General features: G+C 33.5%; 1 protein-coding gene across 1 annotated transcript in view; it reads right to left on the reverse strand.

The window, feature by feature from the left end:
* Positions 1-17894, reverse strand: part of LOC133329657 (gamma-aminobutyric acid type B receptor subunit 1) — a 39867-nt gene extending 21973 nt beyond the window's left edge. The window contains exons 1-3 of the mRNA XM_061538134.1: positions 17764-17894; positions 13751-13921; positions 3073-3289 (exon numbers count right to left, since the gene is read on the reverse strand). Coding sequence (XP_061394118.1) covers positions 3073-3289; positions 13751-13921; positions 17764-17871 — 496 coding nt within the window. The 5' untranslated portion in view covers positions 17872-17894. The remainder of the gene's footprint in view (positions 1-3072; positions 3290-13750; positions 13922-17763) is intronic.
* Positions 17895-20569: the final 2675 nt, after the last annotated feature.

Below are 20569 nucleotides of genomic sequence, written 5' to 3' on the forward strand. Positions count from 1 at the left end.
CTAATACATTTTTAAACGAGCTTTCTTTTGGGAGTGGCTATAATATGACATATCGGATTCGTGGTGATAAATAAATTTAAAAAATTCTGGTTAAGTTTTTTTTTCTAGAGTGTCTGTACTTAGGAACACTATTTTTTCGCAGCATGAACAATCTGCTACCACATAACAATATAAAATAGTCCCCATATAAATGTCGACTTAAAGAATTTTGAATGCACCCAAACTTAAAGACGTTTTTACCTGTTATTATACCCTTCACCACACTGTGTTACAGGGTATTATGTCTTTGTGTATATGTTTGTAACAGGCAAAAATAATAGAGATAGACCCATGGTTCCTTTTGAGAATATGCATAGAATCACTTTCTCAGTCGATTTATGAATGTCCGTCCGTCCAATAGATATTTTCGTCGGATTTAAGGTAAATGGTGCACCAAAGTCCCTATATATCTTTCGATTTGCACGAAATTTGGCACAGCGTAATGAATAAGGTCTAGAATAATGTGTGCAAAGTTTCGTCAAAATCGGTTCAGATTTAGATATAGCTCCCATATATAGCTTTGCCCGATTTTAGGTAAATAGTCCACTAAAGTCCCTGTAAATCTTTTGATTTAAACGAAATTTGGCACAGCGTAATGAATAAGGTCTAGAATGATGTCTGCCATGTTTCGTGAAAATCGGTTCAGATATAGATATATAACAAAAACACGTCGTCTGTTAGGATACATATGTAGAATATACCCAAAGTGGTGAAGGGTATCATAAAGTCGGCCCAGTCCGACTTTACTACTTTCCTTACTGGTTTTTCATATTATTTGGAAGAGTTAGAAACCCAAAATTACCAGACTGAATATAAAAATTTAACGGGGCGTACTTCAACCACGTCCTTAATATGTTAAAGCTAACTACATAAGTAGTATAAATCTTGCAGTCACATCACCTTGTTGAACCGACATACAGAAATTGACGAGCATTTGGAACTTGTGAAACAAGTTAGTCACGTGAGTAATACAAGTCGGACACGTCACTGAAATATTGCTGTTTTGGTTCAAAGTGTTATTGTCTACGATTTTCTATTTCTTTTCGTTCTTTGGTAGGAATAGCCAGAAATGTTATTACACCAAAATTGGTGTGATCTTTATAAGCAAACAATGTTTTCCAATGAAACTACAGGAGACCTAAAATTTAACCCCTATTGAATTGACATTTATTTACAAAGAAAGTTTCCCAACAAGGACCGATATAGATAACGCTTGGTAGGGTGGGACACATGTCTGAAATCTTACAAATTTAGAGGGCGAAGTTATATGAGGCTATACCTAAGTGGGACCATTTGGTATGAAATTCCAACAACTGGGATGTATCATTATGAGGGTGGTGCCGTAATGAGGACCGATATAGCTCATTTTCGATCATTTCAGTTTTATATCTCGTTACCATCGGAAGGGAAAATCCCTTCACAACACTGTGGCCCAGAGTATTATGTCTTTGTGCATATGTTTGTATCAGGAAAAAGAAAACTAGATAGATTCGTAGTTACTTCCGAGGATCATAAATCACTTTCTATATGGATTTATGCATGTGCGTCTGGCGCTTCAGATTTATATACAACTCTCACATATATTAATTAGTGCAAAGTTGCACCAAAGTCTAATATATGTTTGATCGAGACGAAATGTTGCAGCGTACCGAATAAAATTAGAACTTGTCGAAATATATATTCCATATATCTTTTTGACTGATTTCATTTCAATACCCAATGTTTGACCGATTTCGAAGAAGTTTTGCATAGATTTCTAAAAGATGTGTGAATTGATTAAAGTCGGTTCATGTATAGAAGAGTCCATCAAAGATGTTACGTCTGTCCGATCGACATTGAGGTAACATTTGTTAAGTTTTTAGTATTTTAACTTGCATATTTGCTACATATGCGAAGTAATCAATTTTTAATCCTTGGGGTTGCAAAATACGCAACACTTTTTAACAAATGCAATAACCACAAGCAACTGTGAAAAAACTACTCAACTCTTATTATTTCTATTTATCCTTTTCCCCACATCGTTGTGCAATGATTTCTAACCTAATCATTCAAGCATTCAGATGGTTCATCCGTTCGAAAAGCCATATTCCAACTTTTGTGGAAATTTAATTCCCATATAATTATATCTAGCCGCACAGAAGACGGAATACCAATTGACGGTGAATTTAACCCCATCTGTTCGATTGCTTGGTTACCAGACAGTTAGAAAGCTTCGGATAACTACTACATATCGCTCATTTGTTGCAAGACAGGCATAACTCAAAAAACGTGATTTTCGAGTTAATGATGCACGATTGTTCGCTATAATAGACCTCATATTGTGTAAAAAATGCATATAAATATATCTTATACAATCTAATTGGGAAGCTGTAGAAATTGCTCTGTCCCATATAAAGTATATTGAAAACTTTAAACGCATTTTCTGCAAAATCGCTTTATTAGAGTTATGCCTGTCTTGCAGCAAATGAGAGATATGCTAGCGTGTAATTGCAAACATCATGTGTTTTGGAGTTAACCAAAAGCAATTGAACGGTAGCGTATAAGTCAAACCATAGTGCGGCAATCATTTACAAATCGAGGGATATATGGTGATTTGATTGTGTGTAGAATAATGTTAAGAGTATATGGGATCCACATAGTCCTTGGCTCTGTGTGTGTGAGTTTAACAAAATATCCACATTGCCTGTATTTTTTGCGGTAATTGCACTCAAGTATACACTTGTCGGATATCTATGTTAGTAAAGCGAGCACAGTTGCCTTTAATAAAATGAGTTTTAGTTCATGATCCAGATAGTTGAGAAGCATTGGAGCTTAAGTACATAGTTTAGAAAAGTTTTACAAGAAACATTTATTTAAACATTATTATGGGCTAAACGTGTAATAGCGTACAGAAAATTAAATTTTCATGGAAATTTATATATGGCTATTAACATTTAAATAACAAATTTTAAGGTCATTGCTGAGAGTCTTTTTACAACAAGAAAAGTATATTCGAAATTTTTGTAGATAATATAAAACCTTTTTTCCACTTACCTATAAAAAACCACACATATGCTCTGCCATACAGCTGCTGTTTGTACATTTCACAGAGCACCCGCCTGGCTGCCACCACATAAAACAGGCCAACAATAATACGAGCATCCTGTCGCCGTAAATTCCGTACAGCATCAGTTGGATCGGATAAAAATGATTGTCTTGTAACGATTTCAATTCCTGCTTCCATACAACGATTCTCAAGGTCTTCAACCGTCTGGAAATAAATCACAAAAAGATACATAATGAATAGATAATGTCAAAGGATAATAGAAATGTTTATTAATCGCTTGATTATTAAGAAATTAAACGTTTTAGAAAATGCAACCATTAGGGATTTGTTATATTTTCAGCCATAGTATGGTTGATGGTTTGGTTTTCAGTTGATAACTCATTGAAGTAATTTGTTCCGAACCTATAAACTACGTAACGTTATACGGGGCGACCCTGAAACTTGGGTCAATATTAATAATTTTTGGTACGGACATATAATATAAATTGAGAACTCAAAATACTAAATTACAGTCAATACGGTTGAAAACTTGTCCAAAATCCCCAAAATACGGAATACTGGTGGTTGACGTTACCGTTGGTACGGGAATATGCTAGGCAATTAGAACTCAAAATACCAAATTAGAGCCAATTCGGTTAGAAAAAGTGTGCAAAATACCAAATACTGGGCGTACCATTATATGAGGCTACTTGGGTCAATACTAGTAATTTTTTGTAGGTATATGCGATATTCAATGAGAACCAAAAATACAAAATTACAGCCAATTCGGTTAAAAAGGCTACACCAAGATGTGGACCGATAAATTCCATCTCAGAGGTCTATCTTAAATATTGTGATCTCTATCACAATTGCAACAGACATAATTTTTACAATTCTTCCTTAATACTTTTTTGTAGAACTTTAGGAGTACTAGCAGTGGTAAACATAACAAATTTAAGGGCCTCCGATTTTTATCTTTCGAGATAAAAGCCACAAAAGAGCGGAAACTCACACGACTTCCAATATATATGACTTTAGCAAAGCCTTTATTTTGCAGTGTCTGCATTTATAGTCTTTAAATTAGTTTTTACGTTAAGAACATGATGGTTTGGTTTACCTTTTTCCGGAAATGCCCATATATACTTTGTAGGGTATGCGGTGAATAATTCGAGATGTTGCAAACGCAATGACAAATTTAATATACACTCCATATCGGACCCGATTAACTTATCAACGTTTTTACAGGTTTTCTCGATATCCTTGGAACAATAAAATTTATTTTTGGCTGTCCTATAACATATTGCAACAACAATAAGGGTTGCAGGAATAGATTAATTCCATATATTTTACTAAATGTAAATGTGTGTGTGTCTGTTGAATTATAAATTAGATTTTTCACTCTACATGTTTATATGGAAATTCGTGTATTACGTTGTATATCAGAGCAAATGTGCAATCTGGGAATATGGATGAAGAAGTGTGTGAAATTTTAAACGAAGCATATATATGATAGAACATAATATGTATAAATGTTCACTCATAGCGAATGTAAAATATATTATATTATAAGAGATATGAAAACTGTGTAAAATGCTCACAGATGTTGCTACTAAATCTTAACAAGAATGTTTGATGGCATTAAATTTTGCAAACTTGTGAACATATATGAGATTATAGTTTAAATAAAATTATGGCAGTATAGTAGTTATGATATTTATAACTTCAGCCTTACAGCTAACGAGGGTATATACACTTTGATACGGTGAAAATGTGCCTCATCGAAATATTGGTTTTAGGCCCCTTGTTTCTTTGGATCAAATCCGTTTCAGAAAATTAGAAATCGATTTACACATGTCCGTCCATCCGTGCGTTGTCCGACTGTCTGTCTGGCTGGTGCGCACGATAACTCTCTAAGGGAATACACGGTTTCATCCAAACTATGCACATCTTAAAATTTCTTTCAAACTTAGTTAAAGTTGGAAGATGGGCATTATCGGTCCACTACTTATCGGTCCACTACTTCTTGTACCTCCCACACAAAATGGTGAAAATTGTGATAAAAATAAATTTTATATCAACATGCAAACGGAATATCCGATTTTAACAAAACTTTGTTCAAAATATTCTCTTTACCAAGCCTAGACCATTGGTCCACTCCTTCTGGTACCTCCCCCACAGAGGGTCAAAATTTTCAATATTTATGAATGCAATATCAGACTAATGGAATGTCCGATATGGACTAAACGTCCGATTTGGACCTATAACCTTTACCAAGTCTAGATCAAGTTTGAAGATGGGACCCATTGCTCCACTTCTTCTGGTATCTCCCCCACAAAAGGTCCAAATTTTCAATATTTATATATCCAATATCAGGCTAATGGAATGTCCGATTTGAACCATACTTTACACAACCTATAACAATTTCCAAGCCTAAATCAAGATTGAAGATGGGACCCATTGGTCCACTCCAGCTGGTACCTCCACCACAAATGGTCTAAATTTTTCATATTTATGAATCCAATATCAGGCGAATGGAATGTCCGATTTGAACCAAATTTTGCACAACCTATCTTTATCAAGCCTATATCAAGTTCGAAGATGGGACCCATGGTACCTCCCACACAAATGGTCTAATTTTTTCATATTTATGAATCCAACAATATGTGTACGCGAAATTTAAACATTTATATGTACGTTTTAATGTGTTGAATATAATATTTAGTAACTGCAGGATTTTTTCTTCTGCATATGTTTGTGACATACAAACGGATACTAGATAGTCCCATAGTTACTTTTTAAGATTTTGCATAACTTCGCCTTTTGAGTCGATTTATTTCCAAGTCTACATGAGAATACATCTTTCTGGCGATTGGTTTGGTACGTTTCCCTTAATAGCGTCCATCTTTAACCACCACTACTTAATGTTTCATATATAGACCTCCCGATAGTCGGAGATAGTAGGGAGTTGAATGATAAAGAAAAGTCAAATACAACTACCTAATAGTCGGTACCTGTAGGTTTTCAAAATTAAATATTTTCATTTTATTTTTATAAAGGTTATTTACCCAATGGTTTATTAAAAAAAATCTTGAATATAAATTTTGCAGCCGAAAAAAATCCACAGCTTGTTTATAAATATCCTTTGTTGTCTTTACAGTGGAAAAAAAATGACAGGTTTTCTTTTCATTATACCCTACACAACTATGTTGTCAGGGTATTATAGCTTTGTGTAGCCCCAAAAGTTTGTAACGCCGCGAAATATTGGTCCTAGACCCACCTTTAAGTATACCGATCGTCATATCTCGACTAGCTGAGTCGATCTAGACATGTGTGTCCGTCCGTCCGTCCGTCTGTCCATTATAATTTGTAAACACGATACAGGCCACAGTTATGGACCAATCTTCACCAAATTTTGCATGTAGGATGGGTTCTGGCCAATGAAGACCCCTATTGTTTTTGGGAAAGGTCGGTTAATATTTAGGGGATGAAATGGACCAAATACTAAATTTTTGTCGGTTTTTCTGGTCGCTCCAGAGGCCGCAATAATGGCTCGAACATCTTGAAATTTTGCATGAAGAAGGGGATCAGGCCAAAGAATAAGCATGCATGTTTTGATAAAGATCGGTCAATATTTAGCGGGTCAAATGGACCCTGACTTTTGTGTGAAAAATGACAAAATTATTATACTATGGCATATATATTTACCCCTGAAGGACATATACCCGAGAAGTTGATATTATATCCAAGAGGAGTGGTTGACCTTTAAATTAAGACCAATTATATTGTTGTATGTGCTCGGATGAGAGAGTTACACCTAAATGTTTACAGGTATCTCCGTATTTGTATATTATTTAGTAACCCATTATCACTCTGGAGAGCTGAACTATAGCGCTGATCGCTTTGAAATGTTCCATGAGGTTCCAGTTATGGTCAAGGACAACGCCTATAATTTTCGGTGATGACCAGATAATAATTTTGGAATGAAGTGGAACGAAAACTTAATTTTTTGTGTTATTTTCGAGTCGATCTATAGACCACAAATGAAAGCCGAACATCACAACACAACCCACGGTGAAGGGAATCTGGACAATAGCTGTACTGAATACTCGTAATATTCGGAAAAGTGTGAGGAAGAGGTGCTGTTTACCTCTAATCGGGCAAGAGGGTGCAAATATCACGAAATATTGCCCGGGCTCGGAATAAACATCCGAAAAAAATTTGAAAAAAATTTCCGCTCACTGGTTTTCGTATACGTTTATTGACTGTTATTTACATTTGTATTCGCAGCAATCAAATGAAGAAAAGAAAAAAATAGGATACCAAACCACCCACACAAGCACACATGCATTTCATTTGATTATAATGCCAAATATTATCTACCCTCAATACAATTTGTTTTCGTATGATTTTTACCTTTACGCAACAAATTCATTGATTCATACACATGAAAAAGTAAATAAGTAGTCCTTTTTTCTTTCGCAATAAATGAAAAAAAGAGAAAGAAACATTCTGCAAAAAGTAAAAACCATAACCAATGTGCAATCAAAGTCATAAAATCAGTCGGAATCTTCATTTGGGGTCTGTGTTGTTATATTGTGAAATCACTGACAACCTGGAGTGCAAAATTACCGTCACTTCGGTGAGAAATGTACCTAAAACTCTAAATTGGTCCGCAAAATGTTTTTCCTATCTTTCCAGATTCCTTCAAAATACCGAAAATTGTGCGGAACAATTAGTGGCTTTGTATAGTGGTACTATGTCGAAAATTATCTGCAGATATCATTTTCCCCATACAAGAATCTGGAATGTCATATTTCAGCCGCTTTGTGGGCATATTCAACTAAAATTCACAATATAGGAAATGGGACGTAAAAACCTATATTGAAATAGTTTTGCAAAAATGTTTCCCAACCTTTAAGAGCTCGGAATGCTAGTAACAAACACTTCAGTAAGAAACTGAGGAAGAAATTTCAGAATACCAAAAGATGGGCGAGACCTTTGCATTTCTGTGGGTTATGCACTTAAATCTTTAACAACTGAAAAGAGCCTTAAATTCCTCCAGCAAAGAATTGTCGTGAAAACTTCGATGTAATCAAAAATGGGTTTGATCTTTAGATAGGGGACATTCGACATAAATTAACCTATGTAAACAATGTTTTCCGAAGATATCATAGACACTGAATTGCAGCCACTTTTGATGGCATATTTCCTATAATTTACAATATATGGTATTGACATTTACTTTCAATGAAGTGTCTCACTACACAAGGAACTATATAATACTGTAGCACAATACCTCAATGAATAATTGGCGGCATTATAATAATAAGGATATACCAAAAAGTGGATATTTACAGAGTATTTATATTCCACTATGCACATTATAGGTTGAGATACTTAAATTTTTGTCCGATATCGACAATTTTAGTAAAGAGATTTCATAGCAAATGGAAATTCCAAATACCAAATTACAACCATTTTAGTAGAAAAACGTGTCCAAAATTCCGAAATGTTTGCGGTATTTTTACATGGGGGCTAACAGAAAAATGATTATTTTGATGAGTGGAAATGGAAAACAAACTAAATATACCATCCGTATATGAGAGCTATTTTAAATGTTCTGCAAGATTATAACACCTCGTATGTTGTTTGACCAAATATTCTTCAAAATTTCCATGCCTATGGCTTAGATGTTTGTAGACAATAGTAATTTTAAAATATTCACGACTATGGCTCAGATGGTGGTTGAAAAAATATTCTTTAAAAAACTTCACACCTATGCTAAGATGTACATCATATTACATCCAATTCTGATGAAAACATGTCTAGAATCCATGTTTTGGTACCTAGTGACTTATTTTATTCTCGCACATAGAGAAACAAAATGCGTAGTCAAGGAATGTCGTCACCAGAAGATTCTGTGGATGCGTTGAAAAAAAAAAATTCTCATTGTTCTATCACAAGTGTCTATGATTTTTTTACAAGTATTTTGTATGTACTCGTCTATCGCAGGCACATGTTCAAAAGGCAATAACAAGAGCGATATAAAAGTAGAAAATTGAATTATTTTGTTAAGTTTTCAGCTAGGCGGTCTGGCCAAAAGCCTTTTATAGCTATGTTTTGGAAAAAACATGCATACAAACAAACAACATAAATTGGTTTAGTTGGTCATGAATAATATTATAAATATAATAATTTTATATTCAAGCATAGTTAAGGCTCTGAGGGAAATGTAATCAATTTGTGTCGTGATGCAAACAGATATCACACAGCCGCACACACACTCAAGGAAGACCAAAACCAAACGACAAGGAATATTTATATCAACAAATATGTATACAACATATATACACTGAATACATATATTTTGTTTTTGTTTATCTGTTTACACTTCAATTTCCTTTTGGTCCTCCCGCCCCAAAATAATAAGAATTTGCTTACATGAATTTGTAGCAAATCACTACTGACAGCTTAAGGAAAACAAAACGCAATCAAATCAGGAAATAAACAAAATTATATTAGACAAAATGTTTCAAAAGCTTTTGAAATATGTTTTTCAGAACGAAATGCATGTTGCAACCAAAAATACGTATTATTTATATCTACACATGTGATACGACTGCATGTTAAGAAACTAGAAAAAAAATTGGTAGAGTATAAAGATGCTGTTGATTTTCCCACATTATCATTTGTTTATATTTCAATTAAAGGACCTGTAAACGACTTTCTAATGCCAAATCAGAAGATTGCACTTGCATTTTCAAAGGCTGGGATAGTCTTATTACGCCAAATTCGTTGAGAACATAAATTTGACTTCCAATTTTTCCGAAATTAATATGGTGAAGAGTATATCAAATCCGCTATACCCAAATATTCTACACAGATCCCATAATGTACATATAAGAAATTACAAAATTCCTTTAAAATTCCATGAAAAAAATTTGAAAAAAAAATTTTATTTTCACATTCACGATTTTTGGTACATACGTCAAGAAAAATATGCTGAAACGCGTCGCATAATGGTGGGTACGTAGGTTCTTCTCCTGGCTTTCCTTTTCATTGCAAAACTTAGATCATCAAGCTCGACTCGAAAGAGTGTAAATAATCACTTAATATTCTTGTTAACAATAAAACTATCTGTCAATTTATATATATCCGTCTGTTTGTCTGTGAAATCACTATAGAGCTGGCAATATTTAAAATAGACCTTCGAAATTTTGCACATGCACTGCTACTACTCCTAGGATGTTTGGTATTGCAAATACGACCATAAAAATTTCAATGGTTTGGGAATTTTTGTTACCGTTTCCAAACGAATTGGTTGAATTTGTAGTCAACGGTTATTGTTTAGGGGATGAAATGGTCCACAAACTAATTTTTTTTTCACGCTCTAGAAGTCACAATTATGGTCTGAACATCACATCTTCATAGAAAGGGATCAGACCATTACCAGATTAATAGGTAAAAACATCGTGCGGATCGCTATGAAATTTTAAAGGAAATTCACGTTATGGTCAAGGTCGACACCTACACATTTCGCCAATGATCATATGATACTTAGGGAATGGAATGGACCCTAAGCCTTATTATTGTATGGTTTCCTAGTCACTCTAGAGGCCTCTATTGAATGTCAAACATCACAATTTTTACACGGATAAGGGATCTGGCTAACATTTTTAAATGGCTGTTTTAAAAATGAGGATCGACTGAAACAAAACTTTGTGCGTAAAATAACAAAATTTGAATCGTATGGCGTAAAAGTTTACTCCGAAAAAAATCAAAGTTGGTCCACTTTATAACTTTACTTCCTAATATTGGGTATTTTGGAGATTTTGGAAAGTTTAAATACAATTCGGTACTATAGGTCCTACCGAAAATGATCACTTTTTTAGGATAGCCTCCACATAACGCTACCTACCAAATTTCGGTATTTTGGGGAGTTTGGACATGTTTTTCTCCCGAATTAGCAGTATTGTGGAATTGTAAGTTATAACATTTGTATGAAATCAAGCAAAATTATGTACGGGAGCTATATACAAATCTGGACCTAGTTGAGTAACCGTAGCATACAAAATTTGATATGCAGCAGCAAAGATCGTTGTCCAAAATTTTATCAGACGAAAATATATAGAGGTTATATATACGTATGAACATATTATATTTTACAAAATCCAATACTCGATATTTTAAATTTTGTACGTTGTGCAAAAATTCGTCCACATCAGACAACTTTTATTTATTTGGTAAACCATTTAGATAAAAGTGGATGAAAATATATAAAGGCTACATTTAAACCTGAACGATTTCAACAAATTTCTATTTCAATCCAATACGATATACAATGTTTCATAAAAAGCGAACGAACGTGGGCTCCTCGGTGCTTCATTTGCATACAGCATTTACAGAAAATCGGATAAATGTATATATGGGAGCCATATCTACATCTAAACCGATTTCAAACTTATCCAAAAGCATGTTACCCTGTGCCAAATTTCGTGTATATGGAATTTGGCACAGGGTAACATAGGTTCTCTGTTGCACTATTCTTATAAAATCGGACGAAAGTTCATATGGGAGCTATAATTTTATATCAATTGGGAGTTTGGTGCACCATTTATATAAAATCGGACGAAAACATATATGTAGCTATATCCAAATATGAATTGGCTGCAACAAAAATTGCCATATACCAATCTGAACCCAATTTAGTACGATGTGAAAAATTTTGTTTCAAACGGACAAACATTGCGAGTTTGGTGCGTCATTCACATAAAATCGCATTTGTCGTTTTGGTGCAAATTTCATCTACGTACCTTGTAGTGATAATCCATGCCAACCGTAACATTTCGAACTATTTGTCGGATACCTCCTTAATTATATACACTTCGCCTCGACAAGTAGCTACATTTCTGGTTCGTAATATCTAAGAACACTTAATGTAACAACGCGGTTAAAATGCATTCCCAATCACATTAGGATAAAATATTTCTAATGGTGCCGACTAGCACTAAAGCGAGTATACATTCAAAAGATACTTCTTTTTGTGTAATTTCACCAGCTATTCATTGCAGCGATTACAGTCTAATTATTATTATAATTATAGTTTTTATATTCTTTACCACACTGTGGTACAGGGTATATTGACTTTGTGCATATGTTTGTAACAGGCAAAAGAAAACGAGATAGACACATGGTTCCTTTGGAGAATATGCATAGAATCACTTTCTGAGTCGATTTATGCATGTCCGTGTGTAGATGTTACATTGTAAACAAAGTCCAGGTCGCATTTATGATCCGATCTGGATGAAATTTGGCACAAGTCACTTATTTGGGCCATGCACGAACCCTATTGAAATTGAAGAAAATCGGTTTAGATTTAGATATAGCTCCTATATATAGTTTCATCCGCTTAAATGTAAATGGTGCACCAAGGTGTGTGCAAAATGATGTGTGCTAAGTTTCGTGAAAATCGGTTCAGATATAGATATCGCTCATATATATATATATATATTCGTCCGATTCAAGGTAAATGGGTACCAAAGTCCCTATATATCTTTCGATTAGCATTAAATTTGGCATAGGGTACTGAATCAGGTCTAAAGTGACGTATGTCCAGTTTCGAGAGATTTAGGTATAACTCACATATATATTTTCATCCGATTTAAAGTAAATGGGCACCAAAGTCCATATATATCTTTCGAATTGCACGAATTTCAGTATTGCGCACCAAATTATTCTAGAATAATGTGTTCTAAGTTTCGTGAAAATTGATTCGGTTTTATTTATATCTCCCATATATATTTTCGTCGCATTTTATGCATATAGTTAGCGGAATTGAGTCTAGATTTACGTATGTTAAGTTTCGTGAAAATCGTTTCAGGTCTAGAGTGACGTGTGTCCAGTTTCGAGAGATTTAGATATAGCTCCCATACATATTTTCGTCCGATTTTATGTTAATGGAGTACAAAACCCCGTATATGTCTTTCGATTTGCACGATTTTCTGAGTAGCGTAAGGAATTAATGTTGTGTGCTTAGTTTCGTGAAAATCTGTTCAGATTTAGATATAGCTCCCCGATTTAATGTAAATTGTGCATTAAAGATTCAAAGTTTGACCGACTGGCACAATTTTGTACAATGTACTGAAGTTACTATAACCTTTCGTGTGTCAAGTTTTTTTTGAAATCGGTTCAGATTTACATATATCTTCTGTATATACTTTCGTCCGATTTTAAGTAAACGGTGCACTATATAGCCATAGCTAGGCCGATTGACATAACGTACTGAAAGTAATATAAATTAATCTCGGACAAGTTTCTTGAAATCGGTTTAGATTTTGATATAGCATAGTTTCCATATATAATTTCGACCTATTCATGTTTATTGTACAACAAACATACCAAATAGCGTGTGTAAAGTTTGTTGTATTTACAAAATTTAGAATAGGTTTCAGAACGAAATGTTAGATGTTAGTTGGTTTACTTATAGATAAAGATCGCATATTTTAGTTCGTTCAATTTCATGTCAATGTTCCTTCCTAATGGCGACGCCTAACAGACGTCGCCGTTTCGAACACACATGGAAAATATACCTAACGTGGTGAAGGGTCTCTTATAGTCCGACTTTACTACTTTTCTTACTGGTTTTTAGATTTAAAATTTCTTAACCTTTTATTCCTTTCAACTTACCGATATAAAAACTTCTTCCGCCTGCTGTAAAATGGCAACACGAGACCAGCCAAATTTCTTCATTAACTTAATTCTAGTTGGATTATGAACGGTAGCCGATGGATGGGTACGAAATAATGTGGGAAAGCGGCTGCGATCCGATAAAGCTGGTGATGAGGCGCCATAACAAAGCTGTAAATAAAAAAAATATATAAAATTTTATTATTAAAAAAAGTACTTCATAAGTAATGATTTTAAAACAATGTTTTTTAATGTTTTGGTATCCTCTTGAATACATCTTATTATAATATAATTTGTTATTAACATAACAAAGTTATTCCACTTTACAATGAAACCATAATGGCACTTTATAAAATTGGTTTTGAACTATTTGGGAAGCAGAAAGGTGAAGAGGAGCGAGTGAGATGTCTGAATCAAAACAAAATAAATGCCGAATAAACCACTTTAGGTCATAACTTTACTGTTCTTTCTTAGGTGTATGGGACTTGAGTTGAAAAGTGTAAATACGAGAAAGTGCGTACAGGTATCTTGGGTGTCATTGTTGCATCCGCAGCAAAACAAAACATATACATACAACGTCAAGTAAACATGTTGAAAAGTGCAAAATATTCGTATCTTCTTAAACTTTTAGGTCTTTTAAGAGGCTGGGTAAAGGGGACGCATGATTGCGGTATACGAAAAGACCATAAAAACTTCAAAATAAGTTTTCTGTGAATAAAGGTAAACAATTCATGCAATACAATACATACACTCCCCTCCCCTTTACGCAAATACCTATTTAGCAGAACAACAACTTGAATGTGGTGATCAGTGTGTTTTTGTAAAGAATCCTCTTTTGGGGTGGTAAAGCTACTCCTATTGTTGTTGATTGCTTCACATGGGGTATTGTTGCTTCTCGTTGGCTGAACAACGTGACGCAGACATCACCATATGTAACGTGGAAAGCGTATATAATATGATGGTGTGCGCATACGAAGCATTGTCATCAGCGATAAACAATAGCAAGTGTTGGAAGTTTTCACTTTGCTGCTGTCTTTTGTTACTAACTTGAGAAAATCTTCACGTACATCCTGGAAACGCATTCATAATAATTGGATGAAGTTTCAAGTGCTCTGAACTATAAATAAATGTTTTTTGGGAACTTTTAAATTTAAAAAAAATTTTACGAGTGTTGTGGCTTAAACTAAATACCTGTACTCAAATGGCCGATGGAAAAAAGCGTTAAGTTCGGCCGAACATTGGATACCCTCCACCAAAGGTATACTGACAGTTACTATCATCAAAGTCCTTACCCCACGTGGCTAAAAATTTTGTAGACCACTATGCACACGGAATATAAATTACAACATCTTTTAATTATGTTTTTTTTTTCTAAAATCTCAAAGCTCCAAATAAAATCTTAAACTCTGATATTGATATCATATGGTAGCTGTGACAATACCAAAAAAAGTTCAGATTTATATGTAGCTCCCATATATATATTGTCGGCAAATTTTAAGTAAATGTTGCTATGATTGTCCGATTTACACATAATTTTGAAAAGCATATTTAAGATTTTAGTGGCTATAATTTGATATTACTGTCCGTCCATGCATTTTTGTGAAAAAAGTACAGGTCGCGTTTATGATACGATTTCGAGGAAATTTGGCACATGTCACATACTTGGCCCAAGGGCGAACCCTAGTGAAATTGGAGAAAATCGGTTAAGATTTAGATATAGCTTCCATACATAGTTTCGTCCGATTTTATGTAACTGGTGCATCAAACCCCCGATTGAGACAAAATGTTGCACAGAGAATTAGGTTTAGATTGATATATACCAAATTTTGTTGAAATGGTTCAGATATAGCTCCCATATATAATTTCGTCCGATTTTATGTAAATGGAGCACAATACGCCAATATTGGTCCGATTCAGTTAACATTTTGCACAGCGTACTGAATTAGGTCTGGATTGATGTATGCGAAGTTTTGTTGGAATCGGTTCAGATTTATGTATAGCTCCCATATATAGTTTGAAACGATTTATATGTAATGGTCCCAGTGTTGCCAATTTAGCACTTTTAGTGCTAGATTTAGCACTTTTTAAACTCGTTTAGCACCAACAAAATTGATCTAGCACCTAGCACTTTTTTTTAGCCTTTTTTAATTTGTTCCAAGATTTTTTTCAAAATTTTTAGTATCATTCCAAAAAAATTGCAGTTTCTCGATATCATATTGAAGTTTCCGTGTGTTTCACATGGTTGATTTGATTTTCCAATGTTTTTTCTAGTGAGCGGAGCAGTGTAGTCGCACAGGGCTATCCATATGATACATTACGTAACTACCACAAGTCTTAAATTTTCTGCGAAACTAATTTCCGTGTCGGTGAAATATTCTGCGAAATATCCACCTTCTGATGTTGTAATAATTATCAGATTATAGCAAGTAAAAAACTATGTGAACGGCCGAACTTTTTATATTTTTTATAACTATATAATAAATTACAGCCAACTCGACTGGAAAATGTGTACAAAATACCCAAAATACCGAATATTGGGGGTACCGTTATATGGGGGCTAGACCAATACTTAGACTGATAACAATAACAATAACAAACATCCAAGGGTACTAGGAATGTCTAACAGATCATTATCAAAGCAGCCATGTTTTTTTCGTTGATTATTTCATACTCTAAATATCATCCGTTCAAAACCGATAGATGTCGCACTTCAACAAAACCGGAACTTTATGCAAAATTACTTCAATTATTACTTCTGAAATTACTTCATTAGCATTTTCCCCATGTACAATTTTGTGACCTCTAGAGAGACCAGAAACACATATGAAATGCTTTGGTTGACTTCAACAGCCAAATATTGACCGTTTTTACCAAACACAATAAGTGTCTTCACTGGCCAGAATCGGATATGCAGAATATCGTGACACTTGTTTCACAGCTATGACCTTTACTTTGTTTACAAATATTAATGGTCATACAGATAGTCATATACATCTATATCGCCTCAGCTATCCGGGATATAACGATCCGTATACCAAAATGTAAACCCAGGACCAATACTTCGTTACAAACTATTGAAGCACAAACACTTGCAATACTCTCACAACATAGCTATTAATTAAAATTTTAAGAAATATAGACCTCATTATAAACTATTATCAATTTTCTTAAATTCATTTTTAGCACTTTTTTCTGGCACTTTTCTATAATTTTTAGCACTTTTTAGCATATTTTTCAATAAAATCTAGCATTTTTTCTCAATCAAGTTTTGGCAACACTGAATGGTCCATACTACCAATGTTTATCCGAATGAGACCGTTTGAGAATTTTGGACAGAGTACTGAAATTACTGCATGTTGACGTCCGCGAAATGTTGTTGAAAATTTTCTTCCGATTTTATGTAGATGGAGCTCCGCACAGTCAATGTTTTCGAATTAGTACACAACGTACCAAATCGAACCTAGAACAACGTGTGTTGGATTTTGCGTCTAAATAAATTTCGGATAGTGCACTGTTTGCAGCATACCAAATGATGGGTGCCACGGTTGCTCAATACTACATATATTGCTCAATGATTTATATTCATTTTTTTATAAATTTCAGATTGGTATGTGTATGGGTTATTTTAATTTAGTACAAATATCTATGTACTTCACGCAGTTATTTTCATTCGATTTAATTTCAATGGTCCCCCAAAATGCTTTCTATTCTATCTGCATGATATTGTACATATTAGCATCTCTTGTATGTACCCAAAGTGGTGAAGGGTATCATATAGTCGGCCCCGTCCGATTTTTGAACTTTTGCAAATAAAAACCTTACTAAAACGATAAATCTTAATATGAACTCAATAAATTTCCTTTTTATTTGCTGTCTATGATTTGTGTGTTTTTTGCATTACACATTTTATAATATATTTATAACAAAAACTACTAAATCTTCTTTTTAAATATTATACAAAGAGGTTAAACGTGAATCCTTGAAGAATTCATCCATTCATTCCGAATACTTACCACAATAAGATTCCACATTTTTGCGGCTTCTGCTACTGTTGTACAGACGGTACTACAACCGGCCAATAACATAAGTTTTTGTGGTTTATTATAGAGAAGATTGTACATAACGCTGGCACCCAAACCGGGTTCACACTGTAAGTAGAAGAAGGTAAGGGTGTAGATAATTAATATATATTTTCTAGAAGATTAAATAAATAAAAGAAAAAACATCGTTTTTCATTTTGGAAATTTAGTTTGTTGTTATATAAATTTTCCACTTGTCTTAAGTGTTTCTTCTTATGAACATTTTTTTAGTAAATAAATTTAGTTAAAATGTTGAAAATATTTCTTAAGAAAACCACAACATTTGTGTAAGTATTTTTCATTAAAAATTCGAATTTATTTTGGCTTTTGTACATCAATTTATATACAAAGAGGAATATAGGTGTATGTGTTATTTAATAAAACCATGATTTAGAAAAAAACTAAAAAAGCTAAATATGTTCAGAATTAAATTAATATTAATCGTTAAGGAAAATATTGTAAGAAAAATTACAATTATTTTCTACGTTGATTTAAAGATTTCCCTAGATTTAATTCTAATTGATTATTTAATTAATAAATATTTACATAATTTTCAACACATGTTTATTATATTTCCTTAAATTGTTCTCCTTAATTAATGAAACGTTATATTTTTCCCTACTACGAGAATAAGACATAGAAAACGCTAGAACAAAATTCCCACTTATATCGCATGCTTTAATTATTGTTTGCGTTTAATGATATAATTTTGTTGAAAATTACCACTCTACAACAAATGTTACATTTAGAAGCAACATGTTTTTGTGTTGATAAACCCAGTCATGACAAAAACCCCAACGAACGCTACAAGAAACCGAAAATCATTGTTCATACATTGTTGAACGAATGTAAGTGTTCAAACAACTTTTTGTAAAATAAGTGTTCAAACTACTTTTGCCTGAAGCCTAAGAACATGCATGAACCAAAGGGTAATAAGAAATACCGAAAAACAAGACTTGTTGTATGGTTTTGGGCTTCCTATAAAAATATAATATGGATGACAAAAAGTCTTTTTTTGCATTCTTGGACGAAGTTTTAAACGCTATTTTTGCATCAAATGTCTTGATTATGGCAAGGAAATGCCACAGACATACAGTTGAAAATAGTACAATAGATTTAATTGTTTTTTTTTTTTTTGATATTTTATGACATACTCAGCGTATTTGGAATGTGTACTCAAAATATTGAAAACCGGGAACAACAGTCAATTCTATAATGAGCAAGCCTTTATAAAGAATAGATCGACTGAAAGTGTATAGACACGACTGGTCTGCTCAGAACCCATGGCACAGTGGGAAAAAATACCGATCTAGCGCGCAGAAAATCAAAAAATGAAGTTGAAGGAAACTTTAAAACATTAATGCAGTTTTAAAGTATGCACTAGAACGGAATAACGGTACATTTAAAATAGAAAATTTTTCCAACGTTAAAAATGGAATTTTTAGATATAAAATTGCGATTTTTATAAAAATTTTTGTCCATTTTGGATATATAGTATTGGTATTTAATTATATGGTATAGTTATATAACCCATAAGTTATTTTAATTTAGGTGTTTCAGGCTAAATATATGTAAGGTCCGTTTTTTTAATTTCTTCAATTAAAATAGGGGTTTAGTATGGAGTGCAGTCGAGTTCAGCTTTGATTTTTGTTTTATTTTTCTTGTGTGTCTGTCTAGAACATCATACTAAATTTTTTCCTGCGACTCTCGGATTTATGGCATTTTTTTTTTTAAATGCCAATTTTGTGTAGGAAGCTTTTTTAAGGTTTTGTTCAAATAAAATTAAAAATTTGTGAATTTTTTTTATATAATTCATCAAATATGACTTGGAATAGATCACAGCATAGCAGATAAGAAAAAAAAAACAAGTTCAAAATGTCCATCCTAAGGTTCAAGAGTACTGGGTGTGAGTATGAAAATGAGGGATTTAAGTAAGCTGCTCCAAACGTTGATTTTAAACTCATGCACTGAATATGCATTTATTCCAAATGTCTTTCTAAATAAAAATTGAAATTACAAAGAAATCGGTTGTAAGAGTCTTCTCAAATACCGCAGGTAAAGGGTTTACTTTATGAACCCTGAAAAAATATCATTGGTGTAACATTCATATATACACGATTTTACCTACATATATGGTTTTCGCTATAAGCAAACGGAAATTTTGTGCGTGGAGGTGGAGTTTATGGACTTTTATTATACCTGTTATGGATTTTCCAATGACCTTACATGCAAGGATTCGATGTTTAGGATGTATATTGCACATTTCATACCGTCTGGATTTGAAAAAGTTGAAAATTAATAGCTCCGATCGGCCACTTTTCGAAGAAAGGAAGGCACGTATCATTAATGATTTGAAGGAAGTAATGCACATTATTGTTGACACAACTAAGTCAGTATCCGGAACAACAAACGATGGCAATACTGCTAGGCGTTTTTTAGCCAACCTGGCTTGGCATCATCGATAACTGGTGTTGATGAAAAATTAATTAAAAATCTTAGTATCATCCTTTCAACCATGGCCTGTGGATATGCTATTAACGTAGAGTCTTTTAAAAAACTTGCTGAGGAAACATTTATTCTTTTCGTGGAATTATATTCTTGGTTCTATATGCCTTCAAGCATACACAAAATATTAGTGCATGGAGCTGATATAATTAAATGTGCTGCTTTGCCCATAGGAATGTTGTCTGAAGAAGCCATGGAATCCAGAAATAAGGACTTTTGGAACTACATGGAACTT

Source organism: Musca vetustissima, unplaced genomic scaffold (genome assembly GCF_032173495.1).
Source record: "Musca vetustissima isolate MV318-11 ecotype Yass unplaced genomic scaffold, APGP_CSIRO_Mvet_v1 utg37007, whole genome shotgun sequence".
In the NCBI taxonomy this organism is placed as follows: domain Eukaryota; kingdom Metazoa; phylum Arthropoda; class Insecta; order Diptera; family Muscidae; genus Musca; species Musca vetustissima.